This window comes from Cavia porcellus, unplaced genomic scaffold (genome assembly GCF_034190915.1).
Source record: "Cavia porcellus strain 051 isolate PalLab524CR breed Dunkin Hartley unplaced genomic scaffold, mCavPor4.1 scaffold_7, whole genome shotgun sequence".
Lineage (NCBI taxonomy): Eukaryota > Metazoa > Chordata > Mammalia > Rodentia > Caviidae > Cavia > Cavia porcellus.
Genome location: NW_026947490.1, coordinates 28,308,789 through 28,325,026, shown reverse-complemented (window position 1 = coordinate 28,325,026; position 16,238 = coordinate 28,308,789). Strand labels below are relative to the sequence as shown.

Here is a 16,238-nt window from a genome sequence, read left to right as displayed (position 1 = left end):
CTTATCTATTTCATGTGTACTTGCTATGGGGATCCCAATTTGATCCCCACTTAATCAGTATTACCCAAGCAGACTGTACTTTTGTAACCTTATTGGTGCACCATAGTCTTGGCCCACCTCATACCCACCTTGTGATTTCCCACTGAATCAATGTTACCTAAGCAATTATACTTGTAAGCTGATTGGTTGAACATAGTTTTGTCCCACCTCACATCCATCCTATGATTTCCATTGGATTAGTATTACCCAAGTGACTCTATTTGTAATCTTATTGGTTGATTATAGTTCTGTACCACCTTAAACCCACCTTGCCTCGTGGCTTTTGTCAACAAACATGCTTAAGAAACAGGGTTGCTAGGCAACCCTCTTTGTGGGTGCATTCCTGTAGAAGTTTTCTTTTTCTCAATAAATTCTTCCTATTCTTAACCTCTGTTGTTCCTAGAATCCATTCCTCACTGTTAGAGAACAGGAACTAGGCATTTTAAACTGCTAGCAAGTTGGTAGTTTCTGTTCCCTACATCACCCACATGCTGTAAAAGGGATCCCAAGTCTCATCTTTGTCCTGGGCCCAGCTGATTGCAGAGCTGGCAGTGGGAGAGGTTCCTAGAAGGTAAGACCCACACTGGTGGCAGTCAGGTCCCTGCCTAAGGGTTGCAGGCTGAACAAGGGGGCTATGCCTGAGAGTCAGCGGGGAAGTGGGGTGCATGGGTCTCCTTGCAGGGACTGAGCCCACAAATGCTGGGGTAAGTTGAGAGAGAGACAGAGACAGAGACAGGGCAGGGGCAGAGACAGAGACAGAGAGAGATAAGCACAGGAGGAGGCAGCGTACATGCCCAGACAGGACAGAGAGGGTCATAGACACAGCCAGACAGATGACAGACAGACAGACTTGCAGCGAGGGCAGCCCAGTTGCAGATCTGCACTGCCCTCCCACAAGCACACTCTCCTCAGGAGATCCCACCGCTTCCTCGGGTCGCCCGAGCCGCAGCCATCGCATCCCACCTGTATAGCAACCTCTGCTTCCAGCAGAGCCACAGCCCAACCTGGGCTGACAGCTCAGGGCTGAGCATTTGCCTGCACCCGCAAGGCCCTGGGCTCAAACTTGACCACACGAGAAAGAACATACAGCCACCCTGCTGGAGTGGCTTCCTGCAGACATCTGAGTAGGTAGGGGAGCTGAGTGCCTTTGGGGAGGCAGGCTGGGGAACCCCAGGGTTTGGAGTCACAGCCAGGCGAGGGCCCTGGACAGGGGTGTGGCCCATGCTCCAGGTTCCTGGAGACCTTGAAGCATAGGATGACTGCTGGGACCACGAGGGAAAGGACTTCCCTGCCTGCACCTGGCCACTGCTCTCCTGTACCCCTGGGAGCCTCTGCCCAGCACAGCCTGCCCGAGGCTGAGCCCTGCGGACCCCTCTGCGTGGGGCAAGTCCCGCATGGGGCCCAGCCCTGCCTCCCCCAGTGTGAAAGAAGAAGTCAGGCAGCTCGGAGGACACATGTGTTTCCTGAGCTTTCTCCCCTGTGGCTGTCACTAGCCTGGCCCCAGGTGTCCTCCCTGGCATCCATCACAGGCGGGTAGACCCAAGGCCAAAGGCTCCCAGGAGTACATGACCCTTTGGAGCAGAGATGCTGCTGCTGGCCCTGCTGCTGCCCCTGCTGTGGGCAGGTGAGTCTGGGGAGCACTGGGGCTCCCCTCTGGGGGCTGGGATGGAGCTGAGCCTCTGTGTCCCCTCAGGGTCCTTGCAGGAGGAATCAAGCTACTGGCTGCTGGTGCAGGAGTCGGTGAAGGTGCCGGAGACCCTGTGTGTCCTGGTGCCCTGCTTCTTCTCCTACCCCCAGGATGGCTGGAACCCCTCTACCCCGCCTTATGGCTACTGGTACCGGCAGAGGAACACTCACAGAGTCGACCACAAAACCGATGAACTTGTGGCCACGAATGACCCCAGCAAGAAAGGTGCAGTGACAAAGAAACATCATTTCCAGCTCCTCGGGGATCCTGGGGATCACAACTGCTCCCTGAGGATCGAAGGTGCCCAGAGGGGGCTCAGTGGGCCTTACTATTTTCGAGTAGAGCGAGGAACAATGCAGTACAATTATGTGACTCGGATGCTCACCGTGACTGTCACAGGTAAGCAGCCTGGAAGGGGTGTCAGTGCTCAGGAGAAACCCAGAGACATGGAGGTTGGAGGGTCCTGGAGTGTGGGACGCCAGGACTGAGGGGTCTGTCACTGAGATCTGTCCTGTCCTTGTCTCCTGCCCAGAGCTGACACAGACCCCAGACATCCACATCCCAGAGCCCCTGGTGTCTGGTCAAATTGGCCACCTGGTGTGCTCCATGCCTGAGACCTGCAGTGGGACCATGAGGCCCAGGTTCTCCTGGACTGGGGCTGCCCTGACATCACTGGGATGGAGATTTAGCTGGCAAACTACCCCAGAGATCCAGCTCAGGCCCCGCCCTCAGGACCATGGCACCACTCTCACCTGTCAGGTGACATTTCCCACAATTCATGTGACCAAGGAGAGGACCGTCAAGCTCAGCGTGTCCTGTGAGTGCTGGGCTAAGATTCTGGGGGTTTGGGGGAGCAAAAGAGAGGAGGGTACAGTGTCAGAGAGTCTGTGTCCCCCAGATTCATAGACTGAATCCTGAACCCCAGGTGAGGGTGACTGAGGCCTGGGCCCCAGAGAGACCCTGTCCCTCCCACTGCATGAGGGCACAGAGAGAAGGTGCCATGGAAGAGGCGGGACACAGGTCTCTCCTGTCACTGCATCTGCCTGTGCCTGCACCTCGGACTGGCAGCCTCCTCAACTGCGGAGATCAGTTCCTGTCACTGATCAGCCGCCAGCCCGTGGGCTCTGTTGGAGCAGTAGGGGGACTGCGGAGAGCAGCTGGGCTTTGGTCCCAGGTTGCAGAGCAGAGCCATGGGGACGCTAGCCCACGCTGTGCCACTTCCCATTTTGTTTCTGGTGGTTCCCAGGGTGGTGGTGAGGAGGACGGGCCAGCTGCGTACCCAGCCCTCACTGTGCCTCTCCTTCCAGATCCTCCTCAGGGCCCGACCCTACGCCTTTCTGGAGCAGGTGGCACAGGTAGGCGGCAGTCCCTGCCCAGGCTGCATGGGAGCGGGTCTCTGTCCATGGGAACCGAGGCACCGAGGTGGGAAGTGTGGAAGGGGCCCATGCGGAAAGCTGCATCAGGAACCACTGCCCTGGCACAATCCCAACCTGGCCTTATCTGGGAGCTGTAGTGGCCCCTGGGTGACGTCTACAGCCAATGCCACTGTGAAGATCCCCCTGCAGCCGCCTTTCCAGGAAGCTGCTTCTCCACCTAAAGCACCACTTCTGGGGGCTCCAGACTCTGCCAGTGCTGACTCAGGCGCCCTGGGAAGGGGCTGAGACTGTGCGTTTCTAATCAGGTCCCGGGATGTGAGTGCCGGAGAGACCCATGGTGGGTAATGAGGCTCGATGCTGTCCAAAGCAAAACTGGGGTCCTAGGCTGGTGTCCATCCCACAGCACTAGTAAAACACCAGGAGTGAATCCTGGCAGCCCTGGACAGAATGGCATTCAGTGTGGGGAAATATCCTAAATCAAGGTGTCCATCCCTTCCCGGGATAGAAGTGACCAGAAGAGGCACTGGTCCAGGCTCAGCTCTGTCTGTGCCTCTGTCTCTCTCCATTCCTCTCCCCCACCACAGCCCACTGTTTAGAGTCTGTCTCAGCCTCTGCTTCTCTCTCCAGGCCTGGACTACAAGGGAAATAGATCCTATCTGCAAGTCCGGAAAGACCAGTTTCTGCGGCTCCTCTGTGCTGCTGACAGCCAGCCCCCTGCCACTCTGACTTGGGAATTGGGGAGCAGAGTGCTCTCTTGGTCCCCTCCCTCAGAATCCAGACCCCTAAAGTTGGAGATGCCCAGGGTGAAGCCTGGGGACGCGGGGCGCTACACCTGCCGAGCACAGAATGAGCTGGGCTCCCAGCGTGGCACCCTGCATCTCTCAGTGCAGTGTGAGTGACCAGAGCCACCTGTTCTGAGAAGGACAGAGAGGGGGTAGGGGCAGAGCTCTGAGGGGGCTGGGACCCCAGGCCTTCAGGATCTGGCTTCTCATCTGCATGCATGGATGGGCAGTTTGTGTTGGGGACCCAGTGGATGACGGTTCCTCCCTCCTCCTTCTCCTGGATGGACCCTCTGCCCAGAGGGAGCCCTAACCCTTCCAAAGCCGATTCCCTGTCTGCATTGCAGATCCTCCTGAAGACCTGAGAGTGACAGTGTCCCAAGCAGACAGCACAGGTAGGAGAGGGACACACAAGAACTAGGGCCTTGTGCTGCTGGTAGAACCTGACACGGATTCTGCCTCTTCCCTCCCAGTCCTGGAAATCCTCAAGAACGGCACATCCCTGCCTGTCCTGGAGGGCCAGAGCCTGCGCCTGGTGTGTGTTGCCCACAGCAACCCCCCAGCCAGGCTGAGCTGGGCCTGGGGGACACAGACCCTGAATTCTTCAAGGCTCTCAGCCTCTGGGGTCCTGGAGCTTCCCCAGGTACAGATGAAGCATGAAGGAGATGTCACCTGCCACACAGAGAACCCACTGGGCACCCGCAGTGTCTCTCTGAGCCTCTCTGTGCGCTATGAGTAGGGAGGGGACCCATGGGACCTGGGAAATGGAACACTTGTGACCCTTCTCCTCCCTCCCACAGACGCCCCCCAGCTGCTGGGGCCCTGGTGCTCCCAGGAGGCTGAGGGTCTGGGCTGCCAGTGCTCCTCCCGTGCCCGGCCTGCTCCTTCCCTGAGCTGGCGGCTCGGGGAGATGCTGCTGGAGGGGAACAGCAGCAACGCCTCCCTCACGGTCTCCACCATCTCTGCCGGGCCCTGGGCCAACAGCTCCCTGAGCCTCCACGGCGGGCTGAGCCCTGGCCTCAGGCTCAGCTGCGAGGCACAGAATGTGCACAGGGTCCAGAGCGCCACTGTCCTGCTGCTCCCAGGTGAGGGGCCAAGAGATCCAATCTTCAGGAGGAAGGAGGTGACTCTGAGACTGATGGGACACAGGGAGCTGGGGGAGACCCAAGGAAACCGGACATGCAGAACACAGGGCTCTGTCCTAGGCTGGCTCTCGGTGAAGAAGGTGTAAGCAAAGGCTGTGGAGGGTAGCAGGGACCAGGCCCTCACCCTGAACCCTGCTGTCCACAGGACACCCAGGACGTGGGGCAGGATTCCCACAGGGGACCATGCTAGGAGCTGGCATCACTGCCGGGCTCTCTCTCTGTGCCTGCTTCATCTTTTCCAGGTGAGAGGGGTGCAGGAGGGTCGGCAGGTGTGGAGGCCCGGCCTGGTCTCCACCCCACGAAGGCTGTGTGCAGGGTCTGGCCGGGCTGTGGTGGCGGGAATCGGCCTAGCGTCTGTGCCAGCCCCTGACCCCAGCCCCTGTAAGGTGTCTGCTCCGCTCTCCGGGAGCCTCCCATTGGATGGGTCCCCGCCTGCCAGACCTCATTCGGCCCACTAGCATCTTTCAGCCAGGGACAGCAGTTCCACTGCCACTCTGAGTAGCAGAGTCTGCTGCCTCCCGCCCTCCTCACTCAGGATGAAGACTCGCAGGCAGCAAGACAGCAGGATGGCCGCTGCGAGGAAGGGCGCACCGCCTGGCCCTGCTTCTGTCTCCAAGGTGAGTGAGGAGCGTCTGTGCACCTGAACCCCAATGGTCACTTCCCTAAGATGACTGTGACCATATCCTCCACGATGAAGCAGAGACACCTGATGCCCAAATGGGCTTTGATTTCGGGGTCCCGTGGCGCAGTCCCACAGCAGCAGCCAGAGCCTCCCAGGGGCTGAGCTCCCTCTGGTCCCTCTCAGCCCAGGCTGCCCAGGCCTCACCCACTGCTGGGCTCACATCCTATTGGGCCCTTTTCACTCGTGTCCCCTCATTTCCCTCTGGACCCCGAGCCCCTCTTTTCCTTCCTATGTCTCCCCTGCAACAGAGAAGCCAGGGATCCCACAAAACACTCCTGTCTGCTGCAGACCTTAGGGGCTCTTGTACCCCTCCATCTGAAATCACCTGCACAGAGGGCTCCCTGAGCCACACTCAGGTCTGGGGACTCCCCGAGCTCCTGGGGCTGTGGCTGTCACTGTGAGATCAGATGAGAGTTGGCTAAGGGAAGAGGTGCAGGGCCAGGGTGTGCAGGGAGCAGGGCTGAGCTCAGGGTGTCCTCTCCTGCAGAGGGACACAGAGAGTGCTCAGCCCTCTCAGCAGCAGTGTGACAGCTGCAGACAGACATGCCCACAGGGAAGCCACCCGAGCCTGCTGTCCAGGGTCTCTTGGTAGCCCGTCACACTGACAGTGTGCACACACGTGGTTGACCTCAGTCCCTTCACATCCAGATCCTCCAGAGTTCAAACCAATGCCACAAATGCCACTGGCCTGCAGGGCCCTAGCAGACAGAGGTGCTCCTGCTCAGCAGGACTCAGTCAGGGCTGCCCTCAGCTGTCCCTTCCTCTGTGTCCCGGGCTCACAGCACAGCTCCCCACTGTGTGTGCCTGAGCCCTGCATCCAGAGCCGCCCCAGGGCTGTGAGGCTGAGCCAGTGCCTGATCGTGTGCCCCGCCCACTCCTGTGCAGCCTGTCCCAGCTGCTGGGAGACAGGGGCTCATCTGAAGGCCAGTTACTTCCTGTGTCCCTGCACGCTGCTGGCTGGGTGAGGGGCCGCGTGGGTCTGCTCCGCTTTCCCGATGATGTGCAGGGCCAGGATAGGGCAGCTGTGCCCCTGGGCAGCAGGGTTCTGGCTGGAGGCTAGGCCTGACTGCTAGTTACAGGTGTGGTGTGGGAATCTGTGCTTAGCCTAGGTTTATCCACCTGGGAGATGCTATAGCAGTGACCTACAGGGACTTCTTAGATTTTGTGAAGTGGGCAGTCAGTTACTAAGAGGAATTTATCGTTACTAACAAGCATTTACATAATGGATGTGAATGAACCAATGATGCGTGGATGGATGAGTGAACCGTGGGGGCCCATGGTTATGAAGTGAGCAGAGGAAGAGGACGGGCTCACTTTCCTGGTTGGCCTCTGTTTCCTTCTTTTTCTCATCATCCCACTCCATGCCCTTCCCCTTCCCATCAGGGTCACAGCCAGGACAAGTGTCCAGGCAACTTGGACAGCCCAGCCCCTTCTGCAGGTGTGAGCATCCCCGGCAAGGAGCAGGAGCCTCACTACAGCACCCTCAGCTTCCAGGAGGACCCCAGCACCTCGGAGTACTCAGAGCTCAGGCTCTGATGTGCAGGCCAGCAGCTGAGCCTGGGCTTCTCTGGAAGGTGACATACGGTACATTGCTTGAATCAGCCGATCTCCATGTCACCAGGGTCCTGACCAGCAGAGGGGACTCTCTCCGTAACAGCAGAACTCACCTCCCACTTCAGCCCAGACTTTGTGCAGGTTGCTTTACTCTGGGGTCTCCTCCTCTGTTAAATGCACATGATCACTGACTCGCAGGGCATTGTGGGTAGAGGGAAGGGATTCCCTACAGCACCCTGTGCGGGGCCTGTAGAAGGCATCTCACCTGGGGCTGCCTCCCATGGCCTCCACCAGGTGTGAGCCCACCTGGCCAGTGGGGCTCTGCAGGGCAGCTCTCACTGCTCTGCTCTGCAGGCCCTGCCCTCTGGGGTTCAAGCCCTGCTGTGCCTCCTCCCTTTCAGTGTGGCTGGGACTTGAGATTTGGTTTTAACTCAGGAATGCAGCAATGCGGAAGGGAAGCGAGCCCTGTGATTAAATTGTATAAGAGCCTCGCTTCTGTCTTGCTGTCTTTGCTTAAGCAAATTGGCATGATGTCAGTGCCCACAGGGAGAGGACCAGGGCCCAGGCCTGAGGGTGGCCTCAGCCAAGACCTTCAGTCCTGTGACCCACAGCAAATGAACCCTGCCCACAACCATGAGAGGTGGGAAGCACATGCCTGCCCATTCAGTTTCCTCAGGGGAAACTGTAGCCCTGGCCTGTACCTTCAGCATGGGTTTCCTTTCCTGAAACCCTGACCTGATAGGCAGGGCCTGATTCCTCCCTGCAGAAGTGGTGGGCTGATAAACACGTGTGGTCTTAGGTTCCCGAGTTCTTATTATTTCTTATGCAGATATGGTAACCAGCACTGATATCTTTGCTTGTTTGTAGACTCTGGCAGGTACCACCTCACTGGAAAGGTAAGAATAGAGCAGGATCCTGCAGGAAGAGAGGAGGGGAGGAAGCCATGCAGCTCTAGCTGAGGCCTGGGAGAGGAGGTGAGAGAGGAGGCTGTGTGAGGACGTGGGGCTTTAGCACGCTAGCTTGGCTGAAATGGAGGTGACAGGAAAGAGCGGTGGTTGAGTTCCTCTTGTTTCTTCTCCTCTTCAAGGCAAATTAGGATCAAGTCAGGGGTCAGTGGGAGAGTGTGTGCCTGCATAGGCTCTGGAATCCACGCCAGTGTCACACAGACACACAGTTACCTCACAGCCCCCTCGGGTCACTGTTCCCATCCTGTATGTTGCTGTCCTGGGCGGTGGAGGAAAGTGCGATTGCTGCTCTGGAGACCTTGCCTGCAGGTCCACTGGGGTGGAAGGCAGCACAACCATAGCACCTGCGACAGCCACCAGAACAAGCACAGCAACAATCCAGAGAGTAACAGCGTAATCAAAGGGGAGGAGGACGCTAGCAGTTCCTGTGGGAACTGAAAATGGCACAGCTTCGGTGGCAGCAGGTTAGTGGGTCTGCAGAACCCACAGGGCATTGCGTGTGACTCAGCAACCCCAGTGGTCTTAAATTGAAGCAGGAGTTTGTTCCTTTTTACTTTTATGTTTTCAATTTCATTGAAAGAGAACAAAACAAAATAACAGAATAAAGCCAGTCAAAACAAAACAGTGAAAGTTATATAGGATTTCAAAACAGGACAATAGCAAATCAGCAATGGCTGCCAATAATGCCTCTTGTTATCTTCAAAATTGCTGCCCACATGTTCAGACACAATAAAATCAAGCAAATTAGAACAGAATAAAACCAATGAAAACAGAACTTTGAAGAAAACAAAACTATAATGAAAGAAAATAAAACAGCGCGAAAAACATCGGATTTCAAAAACAAGACAATCAAAGAGCACAAGAATTCAGTTGCCTTTGTACCTCTGTTGCTATCAACTCGGCCTCTGATCCTGAGTCAGCAGGCTGCTGATGTGGGGGTGGGGAGCAGGCCTAGGTGGGTGTTCTGTTTGTCTCCCAGCCTGTGCAACAGCTCCCTAAGCCTCCACGGCGGGCTGAGCCCGGCCTCAGGCTCAGTTTCGAGGCACAGAATGTGTACAGGGTCCAGAGTACCACTGTCCTGCTGCTGCCAGGTGAAGGGCTAAGGGCTGTGGTCTTAGGGAGGAGCGGGTGGATCTGAGGAAGCAAAGGCACAGGGCTTCCTGAGACAGTTTGGGTCTGGAAATGGGGGGTGCATCAGGGTCCCTGTCCTTTTGCTCTTCGGATGCTGGAGAACATCACAGTGGGGGCTGTGTAGGAGGAGTCTGAGAGTTGAGGACTTGGGCAGGGTCAGGGTCTCAGTTTTGGTCATATGCAGGGAAGAAGAGAGTTGGGGTGTATGTGTGCATGCAGCTTTCAGGGGGGCTGCTGTCACTGCTCTGCTCTCTCTCTGTGTCTGTGTCGTCTTCTCCAGGTGGTCTGGGATGGAAGGCTGCGTGTGTGTGTGTGTGTGTGTGTGTGTGTGTCTGTGTGTGTGTGTGTGTGTCTGTGTGTGGTGTCAGGACAGGATTGTGACTGGGAGAACTGCAGCTTGGTGGGACGACCAAAGCAGAATTCTGTGCCACCCCGCCCCGCATCCCGACCACCCTGAGTGTCCTCAGATCTCACTGTGGAGGTGAGCTGGTGCCCTTCACTCCGTACCCTCAGCTGGCTGCCCAGCATCATTCCAGCAGGGACTGCATCCTGCTGCTCATTGTGAGCCAGGGAAGTGAGGTCCTGCCTCTTCCCTCAGGATGAAGTCCTGCAAGAAGGAGGTGGCAAGGGCGGTGACCACAGAGAAGGATGCCCCCTGTGCCCCGTGTCCTGCCTGTGCGGTGAGGAACCCTTGAATAACCATGACCACCTCTTTTGCTATGACTCAGGAGTTCCTGATGCCTTTACAAGCTTTTGTTCTGGGTCCCCCAGTCTAGAGGCCAAAACCTCCTCTCACTAAGCTCACTCTCCCCTCCTCCAGGACTTATAGACTTGGGGGTCTTCAGGACCACCCTCATTCTACCCCCACCTACAAGATCCAGATTCCTGAGGCCACACTTGGGTTTGGTGACCTGGTGAGGGGGCCCCTGGAGCTCACTGCACTTGTGTCCTTATGGTACCTTGTCTCCTTGTCACCATGCAGGAGACAGCCAGGGGAAGGGGCTCATGGGCAGGTGTGGAGAGAGCAGGCATGAGCTCTGTGTTTTCCTCTCAGGGTGTCCTTGTGAGTGACCCAAGAGTGTGGTAGGGGGTTCCTTCTCTACATTTAAACCACAGGCCATTGGTTTATTTTGAACCTAGTTGATAGCGTCAGTTTTTGCTTTAGCCCACTGATGGGTAAAAGATAAACATCTTAACGTTGATCAGAGCCAAATTCCTAGCAGTGGCTGGGATGAGGGGTTGGGTGCAGGATTCTGCTCTGATCTTGTTCTGAGCTGTAATCACATGCGTGCTTTGGGAATAGTTACTTCCCATTGGGGAAATGGGGATGAAAATGTTTCCCAGTGAAATATTGTGAAGATTTTTATGATGTGGGCAATTATTAAGATTCAGGCATAACTGGTATCAAGCATCTGTTGATCAGATGTGAACAAATGAGTGAATGAAGAAATGAATGAAGCCATAGCCAGAGCTTGTGCAAATAACTACGTGAGGTCTGAGCGCCCTAAGAGGAGACGGGAACCACCCCCCCCCCCGCGCGCCCATCCTGGGCAGGCTGTTGAATTGGATTTAGCCTCAGAAATGCATCATGCGCCACCTCAGTGATGAGCACAGGCAGCATCACCGGCTAAATCCGAAGAATCCACTGGAAGAGAAGGAATTCGGGCACCGGTGGGATGAATCACACTGTGGTCTGGGAATGAGGGTATCTGCATGTTCCTGGGGAGTCCCCAAGATAGATGATACAGAATGTGTATTTTTGGACTTATTTATCTTTTATCTGATGTCTCCCACATTACCCATCAGTGGGCTAAAGCAAAAACTGACTTTATCAACTAGGTTCAAACGAAACCAGTTGTGTGTGATGAAATGTGGAGACAGAGTACTCATGTCATCATGCTGTGCCACTGAGAGCACACGTGTTTGGAAAATGGAGTTACCGAATCAGAAGCAAACACTGGCCCAATTCACAGACTTATAGCATCTTTTTAAAAAAATCATTTTAGGCTGGGCGTGGTGGCTCACACCTGTAATCCCAGCACTTGGGAGGCTGAGGCAGGAGGATCATTTCGAGTTCAAGACCAGCCTGGCCTACAAAGTGAGCTCAAGGCCAGCCTGAACTGCACAGTGAGACCCTGTATCAAAAAGACAAAAAAAAAATTTATTTTAAATAGACTAAAACAAACAAACAAACAAAAAACAATAAAATCAATCTCAACAAAACAGTGAAAGTGCGACAGGACTTCAAAACAAGATAATAAGAAATCAGCAGTGGCTACCATAATGCCTCTTGTTTTCTTCAAAATTGCTGCCCATCAGACATAAGTCAAACAAAACAGAACGGAATAAAACCAATGAAAACAGAACAGTGACTAAAACAAAACAATAAAGTGGGGAAAAAAAACCAAAACAGTGAGAACAACATTGGATTTCAAACACAAGACAGAAAGAAATCCCACATATTTGCTGTATTACATATTGTTCTCTTCTCAATAGATGCTCAGACTACCGGCTCTAGGCCAGCAAAGTTAGTCAAAGAACACAAGCATGAAGTTGTTTCGTACCTCAGTTGGTAACCACTCAGCCTGCATGCATCAGATCAGCTGGATGCTCTTGGGGTTGGGAGCTTCCACAGCTTGACTCATGGAAGGGGTGAACTGGCTTCTTGTTTCTTCTCCCAGGACTTGCACAGCTCCACTTAGAGTATCTTTTAGACCCTAGGGAATCGAGGAGTGAGGAGACCAGAAACATAACAGGCCAGGTGTGAGCAGGCTTTGTAAACTCAGGAAAGCATGAATAAATCTTGAGACCTTGGTTTCCCACAGCTTCCTCTAAATTGCAGTTTCCATGCCTCTTCTCTACCCATCGTTGTGTCTTTTAGCCTCCCAGAGAATGAATAAAATGTTGAATAACTACTCAGTTTCTATGGCAGGTTATAGATCTTCCCTGCTCTCTCCAGACCCCATCATCTCAATTTGGTAGCCTTTCTTCATTCACATTAGGGTCACCTGAGTACATCTGGGTCAGACCACCTGTCACCTGCTAGGTCCACCGTGGAGGAGGAGCAGGAGCTTCACTACGCCTCCATCAGCTTCCTGGAACTGAGGCCTCAGGTGTCTCAGAAACCGAAGGACTCCAGCACCACGGGATACACAGAGAGCAGGATCCGGAAGTGACACACGCCAGGCTCCCAAGACTCCTCAGGAAGGATTCCCAGGCCAGCTGACCTCCATGTGAATAGAACGGGAGTATCCCCCACACCCTGACTGCAGAACTGGGTGCACACTTTGAGCAAGTAACTTTCTACGCTGTCTCCTCTGTCAATGACACAACAGACTGACTCACAGGGCTGTCATGGGCACGAGGGAAGCAATTCCCATGAAACATCCAGAGCTCTGCATGCAGAAAGCTCCTCGCCAGCAGCCTCCTGCCAGGGACACACAGCAGGTGTTGAACTCCCAGACCTGACCACTGTGTCCCAACCGGGGCTCCTTGGGGGCTGCTTCTGCTGCCTAATCCTGCAGACCATCCTGAGGCTGTCATTGGACTGCAAGGTCATTTCTCCCTCTGTCACCCCTCCCTTTCCACCTCCATCCTCAGGTGTGGATCCCTGAGTGCCATCTTGCTCTCTGCTCCACACCCACAGGGGAGTCTCCAACCCAGGGCTGCATCCTGGGTTTGACCTGTGTGTTTCAGTCGTTGTTTGGTTGAAAAGAATACTGTGAAAATTGCAAAAGTCTTTCTTGAATTTTATTTCCCTAATCACAGATTACTGGTGTGCACAACCTCATCTGATTGAATCTATCTATCTATCTATCTATCTATCTATCTATCACCCTGAGGAATGACCCTGGGACTTTAACATGTTCAAACACTCAGTTTGGAGCCCTGGTAAAAGACTAAACCAAACAGAAGAAAAAATAATAGTCTGAAACAACTCATACAATATTACATTCAGACTGAGATAAAGATAAAAAAGGAAAAATTAACAGAATAGGAAATGCCTGGGACAACATTGAAAGCTTAAATATATGTATAATAGAATGGGCAGAGGAGAAGACATACAGACAGGACTCGCAGGAAAACTGTTCAGTGACATAGGAGCAGAATATAGCCCCAGTCTCAGAGAAGACATCTGTATCCATGCATAGGAAGCAATTAGAATTCCAAACAGAAAATTTCTCCACTGTACACTGTAGGTAAATTGCCAAAATGTAGGGCAAAAATGAACTATTAAAATTTATAAGTGAGTAGTACCAAGTGTCATTTAACCTAAACTAGTTTAGACTAGTGTGAAGTTATTTTCCCAGAAGAACTTCTAAAAGGCAAGTGGGCATGGAATACTTTTTTTTCAGATCCTGAGAGGAAATAACCACCAACCAACTTTGCCAAGCACAGAAGCAAAGGAGAAACAAAGACCTTCTGAGATACACATAAAGGAACTTATGACCGCTAAGCCAGCATTATAAAAGATACCTGAGTGAATAATAAAACAGAAATGGAAAAAACTAAATATAATCATAAGACACCATGGAAGAATATATCTCAACAGTAGAGTAGATATACAAATGAGAAATGGGAAAGGATCAGACAATGGAACACAGTAAGCAGTCAAATTTCTAATATGAATAACCAGGAGAAGCTAGTAAAATATTTGATACAAGCACAAGTAAAACAAAAGCGATAGGAACAAGCACAAACTTGTAATAACTCTGACATCAATTTTCTAATGTAAAGAGGCACACTCTGAGTGACTTCAAAGCACAAGACCCACCAAATGCTGCTTACAGGAAACACCTCGCTTCATCACCTTCTATACAAACAATGAAGAAAATAATGGAAAAATGCCATCCCTATCAAATGGAATCAAAATGCAAGTAGCAGTAGGTCTCTTCATGTTCCATAAATAACTTAAAATCATTAGAATACACAAAACACATAACTGTATTTTGATAAAGGGATAGATTATTTAAGAGGTTACAACCATTATGTATATGTGCCAAACATCATAGCACTCTTCTTGTGAAACAAACACTAACAGACATAAAGGAAGAGTTGTAAATGATTTCCATACCCCAATCTTCCCAACAGAAATATCAACCAGATGAAGCAATCAGCAAGGAAATATTAGAATACAATTACACTCTAGATCAAATGGACTACACAGACTACAGAATATTCCATTCAACAGCTGCAGAATGCATATTTTTTTTCATCCATGCATGGAAGGGTTCATTTTGGTCTCCAGCTGCTTGCTTTCTCTCTACTTCCTGGCCTTTGTAATGTGAGCAGCTTCCTCTTCCAGCCTTTCCACCGTGCCATTTGCCTGGGGATAATTCAACCATGGGCTGTGTGGTGGGATTTACTAATGATCAACTTGTAACACTCAGTTGAACTGAATCAGTGTTCTGGGTGTGGAAAGGCCACCTGAAGATTGTTGCTCACAGCACCAAAAAGGAGAAGTGGAGGGGAAGGTGGTGCCACTGTTGACTCTCCTGGAGAAGCTTATCATGCTGGTTTTCCTGATAGAAACTCAGCTGTTCTCATCATCAGAGGAGCGAGGGTCCTGATATCACTGAGGATGGCTATAGTTCTTTTCGGGGGATTCCTGGCTCTTACCATGGGTGATACATCCTTGTTCCAGTACCCATCTCTCAGCCTACTGGCACAGCTCCTTCACCCCTCTAGCACAGAATTTGTAGGTTCCATCACTAATCTTTGGACCTTCCTGGTGCAGATCCTTGATACAGACTTAAGTGAGACATTGTCGTGGGCTCTAGGCTTCAGCCAAACTTGTGCAGGACATTGCCATGAAGTCCAGGCCCTTAGTTTGACTCTTTTGGTCTCTAATGAATTCTTTCTGAATTTGACTTGTTGAGTGAATTTTATATAATAATCCTATAGATTCTGTGTCCTGTATTAAATTTCCTCCCTTTTGAACCCTGATTACAACAGGCTGAACCCAAGGAAATTATGAGCAAAGATAAAACTCTCCTCTTTCAAGTTGCAGGAATTGGGTATTTTGTCTGTCTGAGCATCAAGAGACTAGTAGATTAATTGGGAGCCAGAGTGATGCCATTGGTCGGTCCCTGACCATGTGGTCAAGAGAGAAGCTTTGAAATTGCTTTGCAGGATGAATTGGACAGGGTTTAGAGGTGTAGGCTAGAGAAGCCCTAGAAGGCTGTGAATCGGGCTTGGTGTTTGATATCTGTCAGAGCTCGGGTCCAGAGTGCTGACAGGAATGGAGGTGGTAAAGGCAAGACTGGTGAGATTTCAGCTGATAACAAGAATTCTACTGGTACAGCCTTGTTCTGAGACTTTGTGGGAGTCTGATGATAGGCATGGCAGATTACTTAGTTAATCTGATAGAAGAATTTTCAAGACAGCCCAACATTTGAGTTGTAGAATTGGTACTTCTGGCTGATTTTAACCAGATCTATAGTAAAAATCAAAAACAAAGATAGAGATGAATCATTGCAAAAGTTCGTATTTTCACCAGAAAGGAAGTATCTGAATTGTTAAGACAAAGAAGTGAATGGCTGCTGGAAGGATTGGTATTCAAAAGAAACCAAGGAATTGAAGGTATCTCAATGAGGTCATACTCAAAGATGTAAGTGTAAATTTCATTTGAGGAAATGAATTATCCTGGGTTGTTTGATTTTATTATCTGTGATGGTATGAACAGCTATTTTGAAGAAAACAAGACATTATAATAGCCAGTGCTGATTTAATATCACCTTGTTTTGAAGTCCTACCATGCTTTTGTTCTTCTGTTTCCATTGGTTCTTTCATGTTGTATCTATTGGATTTTATTATGTGTGATAGAATAAGCAAATTTTTATGAACAATGAGATAATATAGTAGCCATCGTTCATTTTCT

General features: G+C 51.8%; 1 protein-coding gene across 1 annotated transcript; it reads left to right on the top strand.

Moving 5' to 3' along the window:
• Nucleotides 1-528: 528 nt before the first annotated feature.
• On the top strand, nucleotides 529-13,074 carry LOC100721495 (sialic acid-binding Ig-like lectin 11). The gene is made up of 13 exons (XM_063254022.1): nucleotides 529-1,663; nucleotides 1,733-2,125; nucleotides 2,259-2,543; nucleotides 3,034-3,081; nucleotides 3,730-3,993; nucleotides 4,229-4,276; nucleotides 4,355-4,609; nucleotides 4,682-4,966; nucleotides 5,172-5,268; nucleotides 5,562-5,643; nucleotides 7,092-7,243; nucleotides 10,179-10,272; nucleotides 12,361-13,074. The coding sequence occupies exons 1-13, from the start codon at nucleotides 1,624-1,626 to the stop codon at nucleotides 12,532-12,534; spliced, it is 2,217 nt and encodes a 738-aa protein (XP_063110092.1). The 5' UTR covers nucleotides 529-1,623; the 3' UTR covers nucleotides 12,535-13,074.
• Nucleotides 13,075-16,238: the final 3,164 nt, after the last annotated feature.